Source organism: Penaeus vannamei, chromosome 29, assembly GCF_042767895.1.
Source record: "Penaeus vannamei isolate JL-2024 chromosome 29, ASM4276789v1, whole genome shotgun sequence".
NCBI classification, from domain to species: Eukaryota; Metazoa; Arthropoda; class Malacostraca; order Decapoda; family Penaeidae; genus Penaeus; species Penaeus vannamei.
Genome location: NC_091577.1, coordinates 32,265,406 through 32,287,905, shown reverse-complemented (window position 1 = coordinate 32,287,905; position 22,500 = coordinate 32,265,406). Strand labels below are relative to the sequence as shown.

The following is a 22,500-nucleotide window of genomic DNA, read 5'->3' as shown; positions in this document are numbered from 1 at the left end:
TTAGCAAGGACAGCAGGTAATCGATGTCCTCTCTATCCTCCCTATAAGCGACCACCTCTTTAAAAGCGACCACCTCTCTAGAGCGGCCACCTCTCTAGAGCGGCCACTTCTCTAGAGCGATTACCTCTCCAAAAGCGACCACCTCTTTAGAGCGATTACCTCTCCAAAAGCGACCACCTCTCTAAAGCGACCAAAAAGGCGACCACTTCTCTAGAGCGACCAACCTCCCCGAAAAGCTATCACCTCTTTAAAACGACCAACTTCCTCTCCAAAAGCGACCAAAAAGGCGACCACTTCTCAAAAAGCGTAACAACCATCCGTATCCCCCCCAAAAAAGAAAAAAAATGGGAGATGGGGGGTGGAGGGGGGAGGAGGAAGGAAGAGGTAGTAGAGTCCTGTAACACGACCAAGATTACCTGTGTCTCCATGTCTCATTAATTTGTTGATGTGTCCATTTTTTACCGCGGACTTCCATATAATGAGACGCCCGCGGCCGCTCCAGTCCGGCTACAATGACTAACGACCTGTTCCCTTAGCCGGCCCCGGTTTAATCTGCTTTTATCAAATTCCTGTTAAGCTTAATCTTGTTGTGGCGAACAGCTGTGATTATTTATGTGCCGCTGGATGGAATCAGAGTGTTTTAAGCGGCGTCTGCCAGCACCTCGCCGGGGATTTATCGCGCGTCCAAGCTGGTGAAACTTTTTTTTTTTTTTTTGGGGGGGGAGGGGGGGTTGTTTTTTAATGTCTTTCGTTTGCGTTTGTTTTTGGTTTGAATTTGTGTTTTTCTTCTTCTTCTTCTTTTCTTTTTTTCTCTGTCTGGATGCGTCTTTGTCTCTGTCTATGTTTCTGTCTCTAAGAGAGAGAGAGAGAGAGAGAGAGAGAGATGAAGGAGAATGGAATGGAGGAGAAGAAGATGGAGTTGAAGAAGATCGAAACGGAAAAGGAGAGGGCCAGGGAGAGAAAAGGGGAAAATAAAGGAGAGGGAGAGAGATAGCCAGGGAGAGGGAGAAGGAGAGGGCCAGGGTGAGAAAGGGGAAAGATAAAGGAGAGAGAGAGAGCCATGGAGAGGGAGAGGGAGAGAAAAGGAAAAGATAAAGGAGAGAGAAAGAGCCAGGAGAGGAAGGAGGAAGATAAAGAAGAGAGAGAGAGAGCCAGGGAGAGGGAGAGGGAGAAGGAGAGAGCCAGGGAGAGGGAGAGGGAGAAGGAGAGAGCCAGGGAGAGGGAGAGGGAGAAGGAGAGAGCCAGGGAGAGGAGAGGGAGAAGGAGAGAGCCAGGAGAGGAGAGGGAGAAGGAGAGAGCCAGGGAGAGGAGAGGGAGAAGGAGAGAGCCAGGGAGAGGGAGAGGGAGAAGGAGAGAGCCAGGGAGAGGGAGAGGTAGGCCAGGGCAGCGTCTTAGGAGCGTCAAGTTCATTTATGTGAAGGTTAATAACATCTCTCTAGGTGCTCCGAGGCGCTGTTGCCTCCCCCCCCCCCCCCCCTCTCTCTCTCTCTCTCTCTCTCTCTCTCTCTCTCTCTCTCTCTCTCTCTCTCTCTCTCTCTCTCTCTCTCTCTCTCTCTCTCTCTCTCTCTCTCTCTCTCTCTCTCTCTCTCTCTCTCTCTCTCTCTCTCTCTCTCTCTCTCTCTCTCTCTCTCTCTCTCTCTCTCTCTCTCTCTCTCTCTCTCTCTCTCTCTCTCTCTCTCTCTCTCTCTCTCTCTCTCTCTCTCTCTCTCTCTCTCTCTCTCTCTCTCTCTCTCTCTCTCTCTCTCTCTCTCTCTCTCTCTCTCTCTCTCTCTCTCTCTCTCTCTCTCTCTCTCTCTCTCTCTCTCTCTCTCTCTCTCTCTCTCTCTCTCTCTCTCTCTCTCTCTCTCTCTCTCTCTCTCTCTCTCTCTCTCTCTCTCTCTCTCTCTCTCTCTCTCTCTCTCTCTCTCTCTCTCTCTCTCTCTCTCTCTCTCGCTCTCTCGCTCTCTCTCTCTCTCTCTCTCTCTCTCTCTCTCTCTCTCTCTCTCTCTCTCTCTCTCTCTCTCTCTCTCTTCTCTCTCTCTTTCTTTGTTCTTCTTCGTTCTTAATTTTCTTTTTTTTCTCTCTCTGTCTCTCTTTAAATTTCTTTACTCTTTCTCAATTTTCTTGTTTCTCTCTCTCTCTTTCTTAATTTTCTTTTTGATTGTCTTCGTTTGTTCATTATCATGTTCTTCGTTATGTTTATCTTCCATCTTAGCAAAAGAGAACAGAGAAACAAAAAGTATATATGTTTATTCAGTATGTGTGTGTGTTCGTGTCTGAGGAAGAGAAATATTAAGAAAGCAAAGACAGAAAAAATGAATAAATAGAATAGTGAAGTTGTCCGCCCCTCTTCTTCTTCTTCTTCTTCTTCTTCTTCTCCTTCCCCTCCTCTTCCTCCTCCTCCTCCTCCTCCTCCTCCTCCCCTCCCTCTTCTACCTCTTCTTCCTCCCTCCTCCTCTTCTTCCTCCTCCTCCTCTTCTACCTCCTCCCTCCTCCTCCTCCTCTTCTACCTCTTCTTCCTCCTCCTCCTCATCTACCTCCCCCTCCCCCTCCTCTCCCTCCTCCTCCTCTTCCTCCTCTCCACCTCCTCTCCCTCCTTTCCCTCCTCCTCCCTTTCCCTCCCTCCTCCTCCTCCTCCTCCTCCTCCTCCTCCTCCTCCTCCTCCTCCTCTACCTCTTCTTCCTCATCCCTCATCCTCCTCTCTTTCTGTTCCTCTTCCCCCTCCTCCTCCTCCTGTTCCTCCTCCTCCTCCTCCTCCCCTCTCCCCTCCTCTTCTTCTTCCTCCTCCTCCTCCTCTTCTACCTCTTCTTCCTCATCCTCATCCTCCTCTTCCTGTTCCTCCTCCTCCTCTTCCTCCTCCTCCTCCTCCCTCCTCTTCCTGTTCCTCTTCCTCCTCCCCCCCTTCCCCTTCCCCTCCCCCTCCTAGTCTTCCTCTATCTCCCTCTCCCCTCCCCTCCTCTTCTTCCTCCTCCTCCTCCTCCTCCTCCTCCTCCGTCGTCGCCCCATGACTTACGACCCGATGATCGCCCCTGGCAGGAAGACCTCCTTGATTTCTCTATCCCTGGCGATTGCATTTTCTCTCGAAATCCTTAATCAAGAGATTAGCGCCCGCCCCCCCCTCTCTCTCCTGCCCGCCCCCTCCCCCCATCCAATCACCTCCTCTCCCTCCCCTCTCCCTCTCACCCAATCACCTCCTCCCCCTCTCCCCCTCTCACCCAATCACCTATCCCTCCCCCTCCTCCCTCTCACCCAATCACCTCCTCCCCTCCCCCCTCCCCTCCCCCCTTCACCTGTATGTTAATTGGCTGTAGATTATTTTATGGTCTTTTGTATCTGCTGTCTACATGATAATAAAGTTAAACATGTAATTAAGTGCCGAATCGCCGTCCCAGGTAAGCTTCTTGTTTTGTTTTTGTTATTTTGTTGTTTTTTTAGTCGTGGGACTCGTAATATAGATAGGTTTATGGTCCTTAACGTCCGTTTGATAAACTTTATTGCGTGTGGGGCTGTTCCTGATTAACTCTTGAGTCTCTGTCTATCTCTCTCTCTCTCTCTCTTTCGCTTTCTTTCTTTTTTTTCTTTCTCTTTTTTTTCGTTTTCTTTCTCTTTCTAAGTTTTTTTTTTCTTCGTCTTTCGCGTCCTCTTTCTTTCTCTCTCTTTCGTGTCTGTCTGTCTGTCTGTCTGTCTCTCTCTCTCTCTCTCTCTCTCTCTCTCTCTCTCTCTCTCTCTCTCTCTCCATCTCTCTCTTTCTTTCTCTCTCTCTTTCCCTCTATCTCTCTCTCTCTCGCGTTTATCGTTTTATGAGCTATTTAACCATCTTCTTATTGGTTCTGAAAAAAAAAGTCCTGTACTCATGTTGTTTATTTAATTATTATTCTATTTTTTGTTGTTGTTGTTTTTTTTTACACGATTTACAGACTTCATGACAGAAGAATAGGCAGCTTTTGGCTCGACTTTGATTCATGAGTCAATTTTTTACGTGTGTGTTTACGTCGGCACGATTTCGGAGCTTCGGAACACGATTCAAGGTTCACATGATTCAGGGTTCGGAACCGCGAAACAAAAGGTTCGATTTGAGTGCCCTGCTGTCTCTTTCTTTATTGGTGCGTCTGCTTTTTTTTCGTTTTTTTATCTTCGTTTTGTCTTCTTCTTCTTGTTTTTTATCTTCGTTTTGTCTTCTTCGCGTTTTCTTATTTTCTTTTTTTCCTTGTTCTCTTGTTTGTTTGTTTGCTTTTCGTTTCTATTCTTCTTGTCTTTTCTTCGTTTTCTCTTCGTTTTTCTCTTTCATCTCTCTTCTTCTCCATCTTCGTCCATTCTCTCTCTTTATTCACGTCTCTCTCCTCCCTCCTCTTCCTCCATTCCTTCTCCTTATCCACGTCTCTCTCCTTCCTCCCCTTCCTCCATACCCACTTTTCATTAACGTCTCTCTCTCTCTATCCACAGGGAAGCTTCTGGAATCACTGAAGAACAACGGCGTCGGAGGCTCGGGCGAGGGGGGCGCAGAACCCCCGACGCCCCCCCATACCCCCCAGAGGGACGGCGCCCACTCGGCTCCCTCCGACGGGGGCGCGGGACGGCTGCAGCCCCCGCCGCAGGTCCTCGAGCCCCTCCAGCAGCAGGCGCTACAGGCGAGGGTGAGTACTGGAAGGGCGTTTGTTCGGGGGGGGGGGAGGGGAAGGGGGGGGGAGGGGAGAAGAGGGGAGGTGGGGAAGAGGAGAAGAGGGGTGAAGAGAGGGAGGAGGAAGGGGGAGAGGGGGAGGAGGAAGGGGGTAGAGGGGGAGGAGGGGGAAGGGGGAGGAGGGAGAAGGGGGAAAGTGGGGGAGGAGGAAGGGGGAGAGGGGGAGGAGGAAGGGGGTAGGGGGAGGAGAGGGGGAAGTGGGGGAGGAGAAGAGGGGGAAGGGGGGAGAAGTGTGGGAGGGAGGGATAGGGGAAGGGAGAAGAGGTGGTTGGGAGAGATGGGGAGAAATGGGGAAGGGAGAGTGAGGAAGGAGCGAGAGAAAGGGTTTGGGAGGGAGAGAGAATGGGGAAAGGGGTGGGGGAAGGGGGTGGTGAAGGAATAGGGAGATAAGACGGAGGGAGTGGGGGGAGGGGAGAAGAGAGGGAGGCAGTGGGAAGAAGAGAAGCTGAAAAGAGGGCTGAATAGGAGGAGGGAATCAAGGAAGAAAGGGAAAAAAGAAGCAGGTAGTAGATGATATAAAGGGATGGACAAAGGGACAGAGATGGATCCCGGAAGAGAGAAAAGGGCATAAAAGGAGCGAAGAAAGACGGAGATGGAAGGAATGAGAAGAAGAAAGAGCGAGGTGAAAGAAGGAGGAGAGAGAGAGGAAGAGGAGTAGGATAGAAGAAGAGAGGGGGATAAAGAGAAGAGAGGAGAGTGAGAAGGAAATTAAGGAAAAGAAAAGACATGAGGAGAAGGAGAGTAAAAAAGAAAAAGGAAAGAGAGAGAAACAGAGAGAAAGCGGAAGGATAAAAGGACGAAGAGAAAGGGGCGGAGAGGAGATGGCGAGGGGCAGAAAGGGAGGAGGAAGAGGGGGGGGAGGAGGGGCGATGGAATTGAAATATTCGAGTGAGGAGGAAGAGAAGGAAGAGGAGGAGGAGGAGGAGGAGGGGCGTTGGAATTGAAATATTCGAGTGAGTTAAGTGAACGTGTATGCATATATGTTTTCATTTTGGCCATTAGTGCATATTCATAGGCATTTTCGGGTCGGTGTGCGGGGCGGTGTGTTTGCATTTGTTCGCTCGGCTGTTTGAGGAAGGGAGGGGGGGAGGAAGGGAGGGGGAGGGGGGGAGGTAGGGGAAGGATGGAAGGGAGAGGGGAGAAGGGGAAGGGGGAAGGGGAAAGGAAGGGAGAGGAAGGGGGGAGGGAGGGGGAAGGAAGGGAGAGGGGGGAAGGGAAGGAAGGGAGAGAGGGAGGGGAAGGGGAATGGAAGGGGAAGAGGGGAAGGGAGAGGGGAGGGGAGGGGGATAGGAGGGGAGAAAGGAAGGGGGAGAGGGAGAAGGGGAGGGGGAAGGAAGAGAAAGGGGAGGGTAAGGAAGAGGGGAAGGGGAAGGATGGAAGGGAGAGGGGAAGGGGAAGGATGGAAGGGAGAGGGGAGGAAGGAAGGGAGAGAGGGAGTGGGAGGGGAGGGGGAAGGAAGGGAAAGGAGGGGGAGTGGTAAAGATTTGCATTCTTTTGTATTTGTTCGTCGGCCGATGTTTGTTGCAAAGTTCTTCAGCGTGTTTGTTACATTTACATATATATACACACACACACACACCCCTACACACACACACATATATATATGTATATATTTATATATGTGTATATGTGTATGCATATAGATATATATATATATATATATATATATATATATATATATATATATATATATATATATATATATATGTATGTATGTATGTATGTATGTATGTATTATTTAAACAAATTGCACACACATAGAGGAGGTCCATTCCTAGGAAGGGGAGGACGGCGAGGAGGGAAGAAGAAAGGCAGGGGGGGGAGGGCAAGAACCCAAGGGGGAGGGGAGGGGGGGCAAGTAGAAACCCAAGGGGAGGAGGGAGGGGGGGGGGGGGTAAGGGAGGGGGTGCAGCCTCCAGAGGGTCCGCCAGAGCGTGTAGCTGTGTGACCGTGATTTAAGAGTCGAGATAAAGGCCCCGTGTCGGCCTCGTCCAGGGCGTACGGGCTGTGCTAGATCAGGGTTGCGCAGCGGCGGGCGTGCGGGCGGGCGGGCGGGCGGGCGTGCGGGAGTGCGGGCGCGAGAGAGGGGGGGGAGCGGCATGCGGAGGCCCGTCTAAGGCGGCCGGTTATTTAGTGCGGCCGCTGGAGACACGCCGCTGATTAATTCGATCTCTCGGGCCGCGCGGAGCCTTACATTGGGATTTAGATCATGCTGGGGGGTTGTTGCGGGGGGAAGGGGGGGAAGGGGGATTCGGGTGGGGGGGGGGGTCTTCGGGTGGTGCGGGGCGGGGGTGGGGAAGGGGGGTTCTTCGGGTGGGGGAAGGGTGAGGAGGGGAGGAGTAGGAGGGGGCAAAGAGGAGGGGGGAGGAGAGGGAGCAGGGGGAGCGGGGTTGGGGGGAAAGGAGTAAAGAAGAAGCTGGGAGGGAGAGAGGGAAGGGAAGCATGGCAAAGTAGAGGGGGTTAAGGGAGCGAAGGAGAGAGGGGGCAAAGGGGGGGGGGCTTAGAAGAAGAGAGCGAGAGAGGACGCAAAGCAGGAGGGGGAGGGGGAAGGGGATCATGGCGAAGGGGTGTAGAAGAGCGATGTGAGAAGGAGTGGAGAGGGTATCCTCGAGGAAGGGCAGGAGAAGGAGCAGGAGCAGGAGGTGGAGGAGGAGGAGGAGGAGGAGGAGGAGGATAAGGAGCAGGAGGGGAGAGGAGCAGGAGAAGGAGCAGAGTGAGGAGGAGGAGGAGAAGGAGCAGGAGGGAGGAAGAAGAAGAGGAGGAGGAGGAGAAGGGAACAGGAGAAGGAGGAGGAGAGAGGAGCAGGAGAGGGAGGAGGAGGAGCAGGAGGAAGAGGAAGCAGTGAGAAGGAGCAGCAGAGAGGAGGAGGAGGAAGGGGAGCAGAAGAGAAGGAGCGAGGAGGAGAAGGAGGAGCAGGAAGAAGGAGAAGGAGAAGGAGGAGCAGGAGAAGGAGGGGAGGGAGGAAGGGGGGGTCTCCATTTACATGTATCTCGAGCCAGGATGTAAAACATCTGTAATTTTCTCGAAGTCGGAAAGAACTTTATGCATGTGCGTTGTGCATTATTCATGGGGCGCGGGGGCTGTGGGCGTGTACGGGCGTCGGTGAGAAAAGGCAGCGACGAAAAAGCACACCAACTGGTAGTTAGGCGGTCCAGGGGCTGCGCGGGACACTCGGCGCGGGCGGCGTCTGGGGCGGGGGCGGAAGGGGGGGGAGGTATTTTTATTATCGTTATTATTATTATTATTATCATTATTGTTATTATTATTATTATTATCATTATCATTATTATTATTATTATCATTATTGTTTTTATTATTATTATTATTATTATTATTATTATTGTTATTACTATTATTTTACTAATTTCCTTATTTAGCGATTTTTTTCTCGTTTGGTTTTTGCTTCTTTCCATATTTAGCGATTTTTTCGTTTATTTTTTACTAATTTCCTTATTTAGCGATGTTTTATTTTCGTTTGATTTTTTATTATTATTATTATTATTTTCATTTTTAATCTACCATTTCTTGGTGTCTTTTCGAATGATTTAATTCCTTTCATTATTATTTACAAATTATTTTTTGCTTTGTCTCTTCCCTTCTTTGGTTTTAATCCTTTTTTTTTTTTTTTTGTTAATCTGTATTATTATGTTTTCTCCCTTTCTCTATATATATCATGTTTTCTCCCTTTCTTTCTCTCTTTCTCTCTCTTTTGGTGTAAATGAGTGAGAATATTTATAATTGATGATAATGGTAATAGTAAGATGATATTGATAGCGATAAATTCCACGATAATGATAATAATAATGATTATGAAAGACTGGCAATAGCAAAGATCATAATTAGCGTTTATTAATCACTATGATAACAAAGGCTATTTACCGAGTCGCTCCGGAATGGGGGATATTTGAATGAGAAAAGAGGAAGGGGGAATGTGTAACAATATGATAAACGGGAAAGGAGGCAATAGAAATACAGAGGAATTATCGTCTCATCTTTTGCCGCACCTTCTGCCCCTCTCTCTCTCTCTCTCTCTCTCTCTCTCTCTCTCTCTCTCTCTCTCTCTCTCTCTCTCTCTCTCTCTCTCTCTCTCTCTCTCTCTTCCTTTTTTTTTCTTCTTCGGTCTTCTTTTCTTCTTTTTTATTCCTGTTCTTATTCTGCTTCTGCATCCTCTATCTGTGGTTCTTATTATTATTCTCCTGTTCCTCCTCCTCCTTCTCCTTCTTCTTTTTTTCTTTCTTCTTCTTCTTCTTCTTCTTCTTCTTCTTCTTCTCCTCCTCCCCCCCTCCTCCTCCTCCTCCTCCCCCTCCTCCTCCTCCTCCTCCTCCTCCTCCTCCTCCTCCTCCTCCTCTTCCCCCCCCCTGCCCTCCCCCGTGCATGGCGCCCGTGCATCATGGGGGACGACGGGTAGGCGGCAGGCATGAGGGGGGGAAGGGGGGGGAGGGGGCGGGCGGTAATGAGGCAGTTTGTATGCGAGAGGAGGAGTCCCGGGGCACCGGCGACCTGGCGTGCGTACCCCTCCCTCTGCCCCTCCCCCTTCCTCTCCCTCTCTCTCTCCCCCTCCCTCCCTCTCTCTCTTCCTCCCCTCTCCCTTCCTCTCCCTCTCCGTCTCCCTCTCCCTCTCTCTCCGGCCTCGGGTGTAGCACCGCCACTCCCCCCCTCTCTCTCCGCCCCCTCCCTCCCCCGCCCACACTCCCGGACTCGTCCCGCCCACGTCTTGTTCTTTACTGCCGTCGGAATGGGGTTCCTTCTCCCCCGCCTCGGCCTCTCGCAAGGGCGTCCGTGCCTCCGTCACGAGGGGCCGAGAGCACCTGTATCACACCCACGTAGCACAGCGTCCGCACGCCCTCGGGGAAAGCCCGCCCGCCCGCAGACGCCTCGCAACCCCGCCCACTTTTTGGCCCCGACGTTGCCGTCTGCGGTAAAGAGAGGAGGCGGGGGTGGGGGTGGGGGGGAGGCAAGCGACGGAGGCAGACGGGCCGACAGACGGTCGCTAAAAAGCCCGTGACGTCACTCTCTCACACGAACGAACGAAAGAACGAACGAACGGCCCTCCTCCTCCTCCTCCCCTCCTACCCCTTACACCCCCCCGCCCTCCCGAACCGTTCAGTGACACCTGTTGCTACTGGCACTTGCGCCCTTCTTTCCCCGGCGAGGAGGCGCGGCGTCGGGGAAACGAACGATGGAACTGAACAAGAAAACGATGACGAAGAAGGAGAGAGAGAGAGGGCGCTTATCGACGAGGGCTTGGTGGGTCTCAGTGCGTCCTCGTGTGCGCCGCGGCCGTCGGGATCCACGAGGCCGGGTCGGGGTCGTCGTCGGGAGGTCGTCGGAACGGGTCGCGCGGTCGTTCCCAGCGGCAGAGATGGACGGAGCGGCAGGCGTTGTTATGAGGTCGTGGCGTTCGTTGTGTAAGAGAGAAGGTCGTCTTTTCTAGTTGCAGGAGACATGGATCCCTTGCGCAGGTCGTCGTAGAAGACATGAGGGAGGAAGAGGGGGAGTGGTGACCCCCTCTCCCCTCCCCCCTTCCCCTGACGGAGGCGGCGGCGGCGGCGGGGACCCCCTCTCCCCTCCCCCCTTCCCCTGACGGAGGCGAAGGCGGCGGGGACCCCTCTCCCCTCCCCCCTTCCCCTGACGGAGGCGGCGGCGGCGGGGACCCCCTCGTCGCCGCTATCGCCCCGCCGTGAAATATGGCTCCACGTGGCTCCGAACAAGGCGGCCGCTCGTTAGAGATGGAGCCTCGTTATGTTCCGCGATTGTTACGCCGCTCGCCGCCCGTGGGACTCGTTCGTCAGGGAAGGGCGCGGGTCTGGGGCCTGTCCTGCGACCCAGACCGAAGGGGCGAAGGGCGCGGGCGCTCTCGGGGGCGCGGCTCGGGTTTTGCTGTAATTCTTTTTTTCTGTTTCTCCAGTTCTCTTCTCTTTGGTGGTTCACTTATCTTCACTGTTTTTTTCTTCTTCTCTCCCTGTTTCCCTCCTTCTCCCTCTCCCACAATAATAAACATTCCTTCATCTCTCCCCGTTCATCTTTCCTCTCGTCTTCCTCGCTTGTCTTCACTGCGGGGTATTTAGCGAAAAGTTCCTTCGCCTCTCCCTCTCCCTCTCTCTTCCCTCCCCTCTTCTCCCCTCTCCCCTTCCCCTTCCCTCTCCCTTCCTCTTCCTCCCTCCTCTCTCTGCTCTCTCCTCCCCTTACCCCTCCCCTCTCCTCCCTCTCTCCCTCCCTCCTCTTCCCCTTCCTCCCTCTCGCCCACCCTCCTCTTCCCCTTCCTCCCTGTCCTCTCCATCCCTTCCTCTCCCCTCTCCCCCAGCCTCCTCCTTCCATACCCCTCTTCCCCGCCCTCTCCTCTCCACCCCTCCCCCCTTTCCCCCTCCCCACCCACCCCGCATGCAAACACCTGCCGCCCACGACCATTAATAACATGTTCTGACGTGCACAGGCTGCGGGCGTGCGCAGGAGCCGGTGGAGGGGGCGGTGCTTCTAATAAATGGATAAGCAAACAGATGAATAAATAAAGATAAAGGAGATGAATAAAGAATGTAATGATGATGACGGTGATTGGTGAGGTTGATAATGATAATGATAGTGATGATGTTATTATAATGATAAAAGTAACAATGGCAATACTAATGATTAATTTCTTTAAAAAATAAAAAGTTTATCTCATTATTAGCTTCTCCACTTTTCTTTTTTTTTTTAGTTTTGTTATTATTCCGAGAAGAAGATAGTAGGGGGGGGGTGGAGGAAGAAAAAGGACCTGGATAAGTATATGGAGGGAGGGGAAGGACCGGGGGGAGGGGGTAGAGGGGCTGGGGGAGGGGGTAGAGGGGTTGGGGAGGGGGTGGGGTGAGCACGCTGGCCCGCCCCTCGGAGGCTTATCAGTGTGACAAGGACATTTGGTCGCCGCTTTAATTGGCTCCTTATTTTCCAGGTATCAGGGCTGTTGCATGTCCGGGCTTAGGGGGGGGGGTGAGGGGATGCGCACACCCTCATAATCGTATACTGCACTTGCTCACCTTCTTAAGTCATACTCATACTCAAGCCCGTTAGTCATTCTCAGACTCTCACAAATTCATACTCACACTTACACACCCATACTGAGAGCCATAGTCATACTCACATTCACACAAATAAGCACACTCGGACTCACATACACTCTCTCTCACCTTCTCTCGTACTCTCACAAATACGCACACTTTCTCAAACTCACACTCTCACATTCTCCTATACAGACACACTCTAAAACTCACACACACTCTCTCACATTCTCTCACACAGACACACTCTCTCCCACTCTCAGACTCACACACTCTCTCTCCCACTCTCACACAGACACACTCTCTCAAACTCACACACTCTCTCTCCCACTCTCACACAGACCCACTCTCTCCCACTCACACACCCGGAACACACCACAACACAAACACCCGAGACACTTACACGCCTACAGTATACACACGAGTCCAGCGGCCCGCTCTATCAGCATGTCACCTGACTACAAATGCTTGTTGTGGCAGGTGTTATCACGGGACAGTGTAGAAGGGGCGTGGATGGCAGACACGCTACAGGCTCTGGCAGGTGTACACGTCTGAACGGCCGTTGGGTGTACACGTCTAAATATCCAGCTGGATCGCGTACGTCAGGTGTACACACGTCTAAACTCTCGACGCCTCCAGTCCGATCTGAGGATCCGCGGATGATACAATCTGGAGGAGGTGGAGGTGGAGGAAGGTGGAGGGGGAGGAGGTGGTGGTGGAGGGGAAGGTGGAGGGGGAAGTGGTGGGGAGGAGGAAGGTGGAGGGGGAGGTGGGGAAGGTGGTGGTGGAGGAGGAAGGTGAGGAGGGGGAAGTGGTGGGGAGGAGGAAGGTGGAGGGGAGGGGGAAAGTAGTGGGAGGAAGGTAGAGGGGAGAAGGTGGAGGTGGGGGGAAAATGTAGAGGGGGAGAAGGTGAAGGGGGAAGTGGTAGGGAGGAGGAAGGAGGAGGAGGAGGAGTTAAAGGTAGAGATGGAAGAGAACGTAAAACAACCGAATGACAAATGAATAGGACTTAATCGCATCGAAATGGAAAGGAAGAAGAGGAAAAGAATAATAATAAGAGAGGAGGAGGAGAAAGAGGCGAGGAAGAAGGAAGAAGGAAAAAAGGAGGAGGAGGAGAGGCCGGGCCGAGGAAGGACACGGAGGAAAAGAAGAAGGAAGAGAGGAGGAGGAGAAAGAGGCGAGGAAGAAGGAAGAAGAAAGAAAAAGGAGGAGGAGGAGGAGGAGAGGCCGGGCCGAGGAAGGACACGGAGGAAAAGAAGAAGAAGAGAGGAGGAGGAGAAAGAGGCGAGGAAGAAGGAAGAAGGAAAAAGGAGGAGGAGAGGCCGGCCCGAGGAAGGACACGGCAGGAGGCGGACTCGTCCAGATAAGAAAGCTTCTCCTTGGCGATCAATTCTTCCGCTAAATTTGATTTATGCAGAAGGGAGATAAGGAGAGACTTACGATTGGGGGGAGGGAGTGAGGGAGGTGGGGGGGAGGGGAGTGGGTGAAGGAGGGGAGGAGGGGAGGAGGAGGGGAGGGGATGAAGAAAGGAGGGAGGGGAGGGGATGAAGGAGGGAGGGAGGGAGAGGAGGAGGGGGAAAGAAGGGGGATGAGGGATGGGGAGCGATGGGGAGAGGGAGGAGGAGGGGAGGGGAGGGAATGAAGGAGGGAGGGAGGGGGAGGAGGACGGGGAAGGAAGGGGATGAGGGATGGAGAGCGAGGGATGGGGAGTAGGAGGGGAGGGGAGGGCAGGGAATGAAGGAGGGAGGGAGGGAGAGGAGGAGGGGGAAAGGGGTAATTCCCCCCGAGGGAGGAGAGGGGGCAATTGAGGGAGAAGATGGAGAGAAGAGAATGACAAAAGGAAAATGAAGGAGAAGGGGAAAAAAAAGATTGGGAGTTAGTCGCAGCGAAAGGAGAAGTGGAAAAGAAGAAAGAAGAAGAAGAAGAAGAGGAGATGAAAGAAATAAGGAGAAGGAGGAAAAGATATATGAAATAATAATTGGGAGTTAGTCGCAGCGAAAGGGGAAGTAGAAAAGAAGGAAGAAGAAGAGGAGTAGGAAGAAGAGGAGATGAAAAAAAATATGGAGAAGGAGGTGAAGATATAAGAAATAATAATTTCTAGCACCACACACACTCACTTTCCACCTCCCAACATTTTGTCTCGACCCGCGCAGAAAAGTAAAAGAGGAGTAAAAGCAATGAAGAGAGAGAGGAATAAGAGGAGAGGAAGAAAGAAGAAGAAGAGGAAGAGGAGGAGAAGAAGAAATAAGAGGAGGAAGAGAAGGAGGAGAAATAATAGTAAGCGGAGGAATAATAATGATGGTAATAATAATGATGATAATGATAATGATGATACTACTACTAATAATAATGATGATAAAAAGAAAGATAAAGAAAAGGAGGAAAAGGAGAAGTTGATGAAGATGAAGAAAGAAGAAGAAAAATAAAACCCGAAGGAGGAAAGAGTAAAAAAAAAAACAAAGCGAAAGAGGGAGAGGGGGGAAGGAAGAAGGAGGGACCTCATAATGCCCAGTAATGCCCTTGCTTTACGGCCCGAGCATCGCGGTGAGGAGGCCGAGGGGGGAGGGGGGTGATGGGGGGGTGGGGGAGGGGTTAATGCTGATGAAATACCCAACACGACAACGCCGCGACCCCGCCTGACCTCGCTCCCAGCCCCGACCTAGCCTGGCTTTGACCCCCTTCGAGAGCGATCTGCCTCCTGCTATTTGTTATCTTTTCTTCTTAATATCTTTATTCCCTTTTTTTATTATTTTCCTTCCAGTTATTTATCTTTTTTTCTTAATATCTTTATTCCCTTTTTTTAATTATTTTCCTTCCGGTTAGTCATCTTTTTTCTTAATATCTTTATTCCCTTTTTTTTATTATTTTCCTCCAGTTATTTGTTACCTTTTCTTCTTAATAACATTATAATTTATTTTATTATTTTTTCTCGGTTATTTGTTACCTTTTCTTCTTAATATCATTTTCTTCCCTCGGTTATTTGTTACCTTTTCTTCTTAATATCATTATTCCTTTTTTATTATTATTTTTCCCTTCCACTTCTGGTTTTCGTTCCATTTTCATCTAGCTCCTGATTCTCTTTTCTTAATATTATTCCTTTTCTATTCCTTTCTCCTTCTATTCCTTTCTACGCCGGTTTAAGGAGCTGTGAAAATAAATAAGTAGATAAATAAAATAAAAAAGAATTAGAAATAATTATTCCAAATAAGAAATCGAGAAACAAAGAAATATTATTATCTTAATTATAAAAATGATTAATAATGAGGATGATGACAATAGTTGTAATGATAAAGATGATAATGATAAAGGTTGTGATGAACAGGATAATGATAAGGATGATGACAATAGTTGTTATGATAAAGATGATAATGATAATGGTTGTGATGAAGAGGGCAATGATAAGGATGATGCTAATAGATAAATAGTGATAAAGATGATAATGATAAAGGTTTTGATGAAGAGGGTAATGATAAAGATGATGCTAATAGATAAATAGCGATAAAGATGATAATGATAATGGTTGTGATGAATAGGGTAATAATAAGGATGGTGCTAATGCTAATAGATAAATAGATGAATAACAAGGTTGATGCTAATAGATAAATAGATAAATAATAAGGATGATTCTAATAGATAAATAACAAGGGTGATGCTAATAGACAAATAGATAGATAATAAGGATGATCCTAAAAGATAAATAACAAGAATGATGCTAATAGATAAATAACAAGGATGATGCTAATAGATAAATAGATGAATAATAATAATGATGCTAATAGATAAATAACAAGGATAATGCCAATAGACAAATAGATAAATAGATAAACGGATAGAGTCCCCGAGGACAGCCGCCCAGACGGCGTGGAAACCCGCGCGCAACGCCAGCCGTCTGGAAGGAGCCGAGGCGAAGACAGTTCCATCATCTTGGCTTCCTTTTCGAGTCGGAATGTGACGGCAGATTTGTCTTAATGGCGTGATGTGATTGGTTGCGCGTCTCGGAGGCGCTGGCCAATTAGCGGCTTCTCTCGGAGGTGTGACGTAATTGGCGGTTCGTTTTGGAAGTGTGATGTAATTGGTCGTCGGAGCTGGAGGTGCGGTGTAAATTGGTTCGCTATCTTGGAGGTGGGGAGGTTGGGGAGCGGGGGTGGGGGGTGGGGTGGTTGGTTGGTCGTCCGAGTGAGGGGGGAGGGAGGAGGAGAGAGAGGGGGGAAGGGGGTGTAATTTGGTGGTTTATCTCGATGGTTTGGGAGGGTGAGGGACGGGTTTGTGTTGCGAGTGTGCGGTGTGACTGGTGGTTTGTGTGTGACGGGATTGGCAGTTAGTCCCGGTGGTTTGTGTCGGGTCGTTTGCGGTGGTGGGATTGGCAGGTCATCTTGGAATCGCGGTTTGACGGGTCGTGTGTCTTCGAGATATGACTGTGATTGGCAGTTTGTCCTCGAGGCGTTGGTGTGACTGTGATTGGCAGTTTGTCCTCGAGGCGTTGGTGTGCCTGTGATTGGCAGTTTGTCCTCGAGGCGTTGGTGTGACTGTGATTGGCAGTTTGTCCTCGAGGCGTTGGTGTGACTGTGATTGGCAGTTTGTCCTCGAGGCGTTGGTGTGACTGTGATTGGCAGTTTGTCCTCGAGGCGTTGGTGTGACTGTGATTGGCAGTTTGTCCTCGAGGCGTTGGTGTGACTGTGATTGGCAGTTTGTCCTCGAGGCGTTGGTGTGACTGTGATTGGCAGTTTGTCCTCGAGGCGTTGGTGTGACTGTGATTGGCAGTTTGTCCTCGAGGCGTTGGTGTGACTGGTCGTCTGTCTGGAAGGCGTGATGTGACTGGGGGTAAACTCGTGCTGATGGACACCGGCAGCACCTGAGGACGCTGCCTCCTCACCTGCAACACCAGGGCCCGGACCATCATCTCGCAGAGTTGCCAAGACCAGAGTGAAGCTCCCGACCTCTCTCTCCTCTTTGCCTCAAACTCGCTCTTCTTCTCTAAATACAAAAAACGAGTCAGACACAACAAACTCTCGAGAAAAGAAATCGACTCGTTTTCTAAAAGTGGGAAAGAACTAAAAAAAACGAGAGACAAGACCCTCTTCTCTCTCATTCTCTCTCTCTCTCTCTCTCCCTTCCTTCGCCCAGTCCTCCTCACCCGCAGCGAGTTGGCAACAGTGCGCTGCCGAGAACGAGAGCGGGTGTGACAGTACCTTCTGGGGATGCGTTTTTATATACCCGCGCTGTAAGTGAAAACATGTAAATGGCCTTGTTATCTTGTCCATCACGGTTTTATTACCGTTTAATGCCGGGTCCCAAAACTGGCGCGTTTGGCTGACTCGAAACTCCCCTTGACTGCGGGCCCGGGGAGACGGGAACACGCGAACAGATTAACGCTTTCTTCGGGGCGCCCAGGAGAGTCTTGCTCGGGGGAGGGGAGGGAGGAGGGAGGAGGGGGATGGGAGGGGAGAGGAATGGGAGGGAGGAGAGGGATGGGAGGGAGAGAGAGGGATAGAGAGGGAGGGAGAGGGGAGAGGGATGGGCGGGAGGGAGAGGGGAGAGGGATGGGAGGGAGGAGGAGAGAAGGGAGTGGGATGGGAGGGAGGAGGGGTGGGGAGAAGGATAGAGAGGGAGGGTGAAGGGAGAGGAGAGACGGATGGGAGAGGAGAGAGGGATGGGATGGGAGGAAGGGGAAGGTAGATGGGTTAGGGAGAGAGGGACGGAAGAAGGGTGAAGAGGGGAGGGAGGGTTAGGGGATAAAGAGTCGCGGAGAGAAAAGATGAGGAGAGAGATAGAGAGCGAGTAGCAGTAGCGAACAGGGAAGAGGGAAGGGAAACCAGAGGCAGAAGAGACAAGGAGGGGAGAGTGTGGGAGAGAGGAGGGATAATGAGAGAATGGGAGAGGGAGTAGGAAGAAGGGGGGAGTGGGGGGGGGGGGGTTACCGGCGCGTGCTGGAATTACCGTGTTTGTTGTTCTTGTTGTCCATCTTGTTTCGTTGCGTTGAAGTTGTGGATCTGCCGCGGTGTTTTTGCAAGTTCTCTCCGGCCATTATGTCTTATTGTGGTTGGAATTCCTATTGTTATCTCTGGAATTCTTATTGTTATCTCTGTCCCTGATGACTAGGGCCGAGGTAATCATTTTTCTCTTACCTGCAAGAAGTGAAATTCGCGTTTTTATTATTTTTATTTATTTATTTTTTATTGTTATTATTTTTATGTTGTGGATATTTCTTGTCAATATCCACCGACGGATATCTGTAATTCCATCCTTTAAATACTCCTTTTAAGGAGAGAGAGTAAAATAAGAAATAAAAAGAGGGGAGGGAGGGGAAGGAGGAAAAGGAAGAGGGACCCAAAAACAAGAACGCCAAAAAAAAGGGTAAAAGAAAATTAGTAAAAGTATAAGAATCAGAAAGAAAAAAAAAACGATAATAACGAAGAGTACCCGTTCCCCCCACCCCACTCCCCCACCCACCCCCTTCCCCTCACCCCAGCTCCCTGCATCGCCTTCCCGAAGACCGAAGAAAAAAACAATAACAAATTTTAGTTCACGCTCTACGGCCGGGACCTGTTAGTGCCTTCCTTGGGCTTCGGGATCGCCTCTTCTGCCCCGGTCCCAGGCGCTGGGTCTCGTTCTGCCAGCATGCCCCCGCGCCCTCCAACGCTGAGGGAGGGAGGGAGGGAGGGGAAGAGGGGGTGGAGGAGGGGGAAAAGGAACGATGGAGGGGAAGAGGGAGGGTGAGAAGGAGCGGAAGGAGGAGGAGGAGGGAGGGAGGGAGGGAGAGAAGGGGGAGGAGATGATGTAGGGAGGGGAAGAGGGGGGATGAGGGAGAGAGGGAGAGGAAGGAAAGAGGAGAGTAGGAGCGAGGAGAGGATGAGGGAGAGGAAGGAAGGAGGAGAGAGAGGGGGAGGGGTGGGAGGGAGAGAAGGAGGAGAGAGAGGGGGAGGGAGAGAAGGAGCGAGAGAGAGAGGGGAGGATAAGTTGCTATGTCCTTACAGAGTTATTATTAGTGTTGATACTATTTTAGGAGCTACTGTATTACTGCAATTAGTGCTGCTGATAGTAATGACAATGATGGTATTCATGATGATAATACTATATATAGATAATGATAATGAAGCTCATGGCGATGATGATAATAGTTATTATTATTATTATTATTATCATTTTTATTATCATTTTGTTGATAGTTGTTCATGTTGATCTTAGCGCCGTCATTATCGTATTTGCAACGCTCTCTGTTTTTGCTGACGTTCTTGTTGCTGACATTAGCGTTCTCTCTCTCTCTCTCTCTCTCTCTCTCTCTCTCTCTCTCTCTCTCTCTTTTCTTCCCTCTCTCTCTACCTTTCCTCCTTCTTTCTCTGCCTCCTTCCCTCTTCTCCTCTCCCCCTTCCCCCCTCTCCTCCCTCCTCTCCTTCCTTCCCCTCCTCCCTTCCTCACTCCCCCCCTCCCTCCTTATTCCCTCCACCACCCCTCCCTCCTCCCCTCCTTTCCTCCCTCCTCCCCTCCTTTCCTCCCTCCCTCCCTCCTACCCGGCCTCCTTTCCGCGGAGGTTCTGGAGGTGAGAAAGTTCGAGAAAGAACCGGAGCGATGTGTTGTTCGCGTGTCGAGGGCGCAGCGAGGATGGGCGTGGGGGGAGCAGAGTGGGCGGGATGGGCGTGCGAAGAGAGAGAGAGAGAGAGGAGAAAGAAAAGAGGAGAAAGTCTCACATATACACACGCACGCACACACACACACATACACGAACACACACATCCCCCCTCACACACACATACCCCCATAACCCCCTCACACACACATCCCCCCCTTCCTCCCCACCCCACCCCCTCGAAGGGCTTGATCCTCGGAGGCCCAGCGACGTCTCGCCCTCCAGCCGGGTCGACCTCGGAGGCCCTCGGAGGCGGGTCGGGGCGAGTGATGAGCGCAGCCGAGGTCGCCGACGGGGTTATCGGGCTCGGCGATCGGCGCGGAGGCACTTCGGCGGACGAGCGCGGGAGGGAGGGAGGGAGAGAGGGAGGGGAGGGAGGGAGGGAGGGAGCGAGGGAGGGGAATGGGAAGGAGGGATGGGGGAGGGGGCATGGGGGAGGGAGGGATGGGAGGAAGGGGAAGGGAGGAGGGAAGGAGGGAGGGGGAAAGGAGGGGAGGGAGGAGGGAGGGAGGGAGAGGGAAGGGGGAGAGGGGGAAAGAGAAGGAGGGAGAGAGGGAACCGTTCGAGGGGAAAGGGAGGGAGGGGTGCCGTTCGAGGGAGGGTGGGCAGGGGTAGGGAGGAAAGAAGGGAGGGGGAGGAGGGAGGAAGGGAGAGAGGGGGGGAGGGGAGGGACGGGCGCGCTGATCCACGTTCGATATCTGAAAGGTATTTTTTAGGGTTTAAGTTCTGATTTGGTTTTTGATTTATTTGTGTTTGTTCTGTTTTTGGTTTATGTTTTTCTTTTGTTTTTTGTTCGTCGGTTTAGTGCTGATTTGTATATTTATTGTATTTGCTTTTTCTTTTATATTTATAGTTTTGTTTTGTGTATTTGTCTCTATTTTTATTTGTTCTGTTTTTTTGTATTTTTGTCTTTTTTCCGGTTCTCCTATTCTGTTTTTATCCCTTTATGTATATTTTTTTGAGAAAGAAAAGAAAGAAAGAGGGAGAGAGAGAAGGATGATAATTTCGGGAAGAAGCGGAAGAGAGGAATGAAATCTCGCTGCTTGCGTGAGCGATGATGGGCGGGCGTGCGGGCGTGCGGGCGTGCGGGCGTGAGGTCGAGCATGTTTGATTGAGGGATGACCTGACCCCGGACCCCTCTCCCGCGCCGCCCGTGATGGAGCCGCAGCCTCTCTCTCTCTCTCTCTCTTTCTCTCTCTTTCTCTCTCTCTCTCTCTCTCTCTCTCTCTCTCTCTCTCTCTCTCTCTCTCTCTCTCTCTATCTATCTATCTATCTGTCTGTCTGTCTGTCTATCTATCTCTGTTTCTCTCTCTCTCTCTCTCTCTCTCTCTCTCTCTCTCTCTCTCTCTCTCTCTCCCTCCCTCCTCTCCCTCCCTCCTCTCCTTCTCTCCCTCCCTCCCTCCCTCCCACCCTCCCTCCCTCTCTCTCGCACACACACACACGCACACACTTCTCATTAAGCTCTGTGCGTGTGTGTGTGTGTGCGTGCGTCGGGATTTACGGGCGAGCAGCTCCCTGTGACGTGTTCCTGCGGCCAAGGTCGACACGGAGACTGCAGGACCTTCGCCGCCTTGTCCCGGCCGATCAGATAAGGCGCCTTCGATAATTCACCCACTGAAGAATTCCTTGATATCGCTCTATGCATATTCCTCTCTCGTCCCTCTCCTCCTCCTCCTTCTTCTTCTTTTCTGGATGCTTGTTCTTCATTTTTTTTTTTCTATTTTTTTCCTCTCTTTTTGTTTTTTTATGGTTGTTTGTCTTTCGTGTATCTGTTTCTTCTGCTCCTTCTCCTCTTCTTTCTCCTTGTTCTTTTTTCTTTAACTTCTTCCTCTTTCTTCCTTTCTTCCTTTGCTTCTTCTCTTATTCCGTTACCTTTTTTCTCTCTTTTTTCTTTCCCTCCCCCTTCTCTTCCCTTTTCCTCCCCTTTCTTTTCTTCATTCCCTCTCCCTCTCGCTCTCCCCTCCATCCTCCCCCTCCTCCTTCTCCGTCCACCCCCTCTTTTCCTCCTCCCCTTCCCCATCCTCTTCTTCTTCATCTCCTTCTCCCACACTTCCGTCTCCAACTTCTCTCTCTTCCACTCACCCCTACCACCATTCCACTCTCCCTCCACCCCTACCCTACCCCCATTCTCCTCCCTCTCCATCTTCCCTCCCTCTCCCTCCCTCCACCCCTACCCTTACCCCCACTCTCCTTCCCTCTCCCCCTCCCCCCCCCCCTTCCTATCTCATTCCAGTCTCCTGGCAGATGATTAGATAAATATCTACATTGACGCCTGAGAGTGGTTGTAAGGTGAGATAGACAGTTATGTTCTGCTAGCGTCTCTATCTCGCTCCGTGTCTCTCGGTGTCTCTCTTCCTATTTATCTTCGCATCTGGATGTGTCTCTGGACGTATTTTATTTTCTTTCTTTTGTTTGCTTTTGTTTGTTTGTTTGTTTTTTGTTTGTTTCTTTGGTTATCGTTGGGTATGGTTTTGTGCGTCTACGTTTTTTTTAATCTTAATGTGTTGTTTTTTGTTCTCTTTCTGTCATCTTTCTTTCTCTCTCTCTCTCTCTCTCTCTCTCTCTCTCTCTCTCTCTCTCTCTCTCTCTCTCTCTCTCTCTCTCTCTCTCTCTCTCTCTCTCTCTCTGCGTGTTTGTCTGTCTCTCTCTTTCTGTCTGTTTATCTCTTTCATTCTGTCTTTCAATTTTCCCCTTTTCTACCTCATTTCCATCTCCTTATTTCTTTATCTGTCGACAGCAATTTTATTATTTTATCAAAATATTTCTTTCTCTCCATCAACCTTTAATCTTCCTCTTTGCTCACTTCTCTCAACTTTTTGCTCTCTCCCCCTCTCGCCTCTCCCCCCTCCCCCTCTCGCCTCTCTCCTCTCCCCCTCTCGCCTCATCCCTTTCAACAGCAGAACATAAAGCTAATATATTGAGCCAATTTGTCGAAAATCTCGACGCCCGTGACAGACAGCCACGCCGGAATTCCCTCTTTCCCTCTTCAAGACAAATTTTCACCTCTCCCCTCCCTCCCCTCTCCCCTCTCTCCCCTCCCTCCCCTCTCCCCTCTCTCCTTCTCCCCCTCTCTCTATACCCTACCCCACCCGTACCGCTTCCCTCGGCCCTCAGTCACGGAAGAGAAAGGGAAAAATTCGGCGAAGTTGACGAATACAAAACGCCCTTTAAGTAGAATTAATGAATTT

General features: G+C 50.8%; 1 protein-coding gene across 1 annotated transcript in view; it reads left to right on the top strand.

Moving 5' to 3' along the window:
* cas (castor zinc finger transcription factor) overlaps nucleotides 1–22,500 on the top strand; it is a gene marked incomplete at its 3' end in the record, with an annotated part of 499,169 nt that overhangs the window by 391,763 nt on the left and 84,906 nt on the right. The window contains 1 exon segment of the mRNA XM_070142717.1: nucleotides 4,423–4,613. Within this exon segment, the coding sequence (XP_069998818.1) occupies nucleotides 4,423–4,613 (191 nt within the window).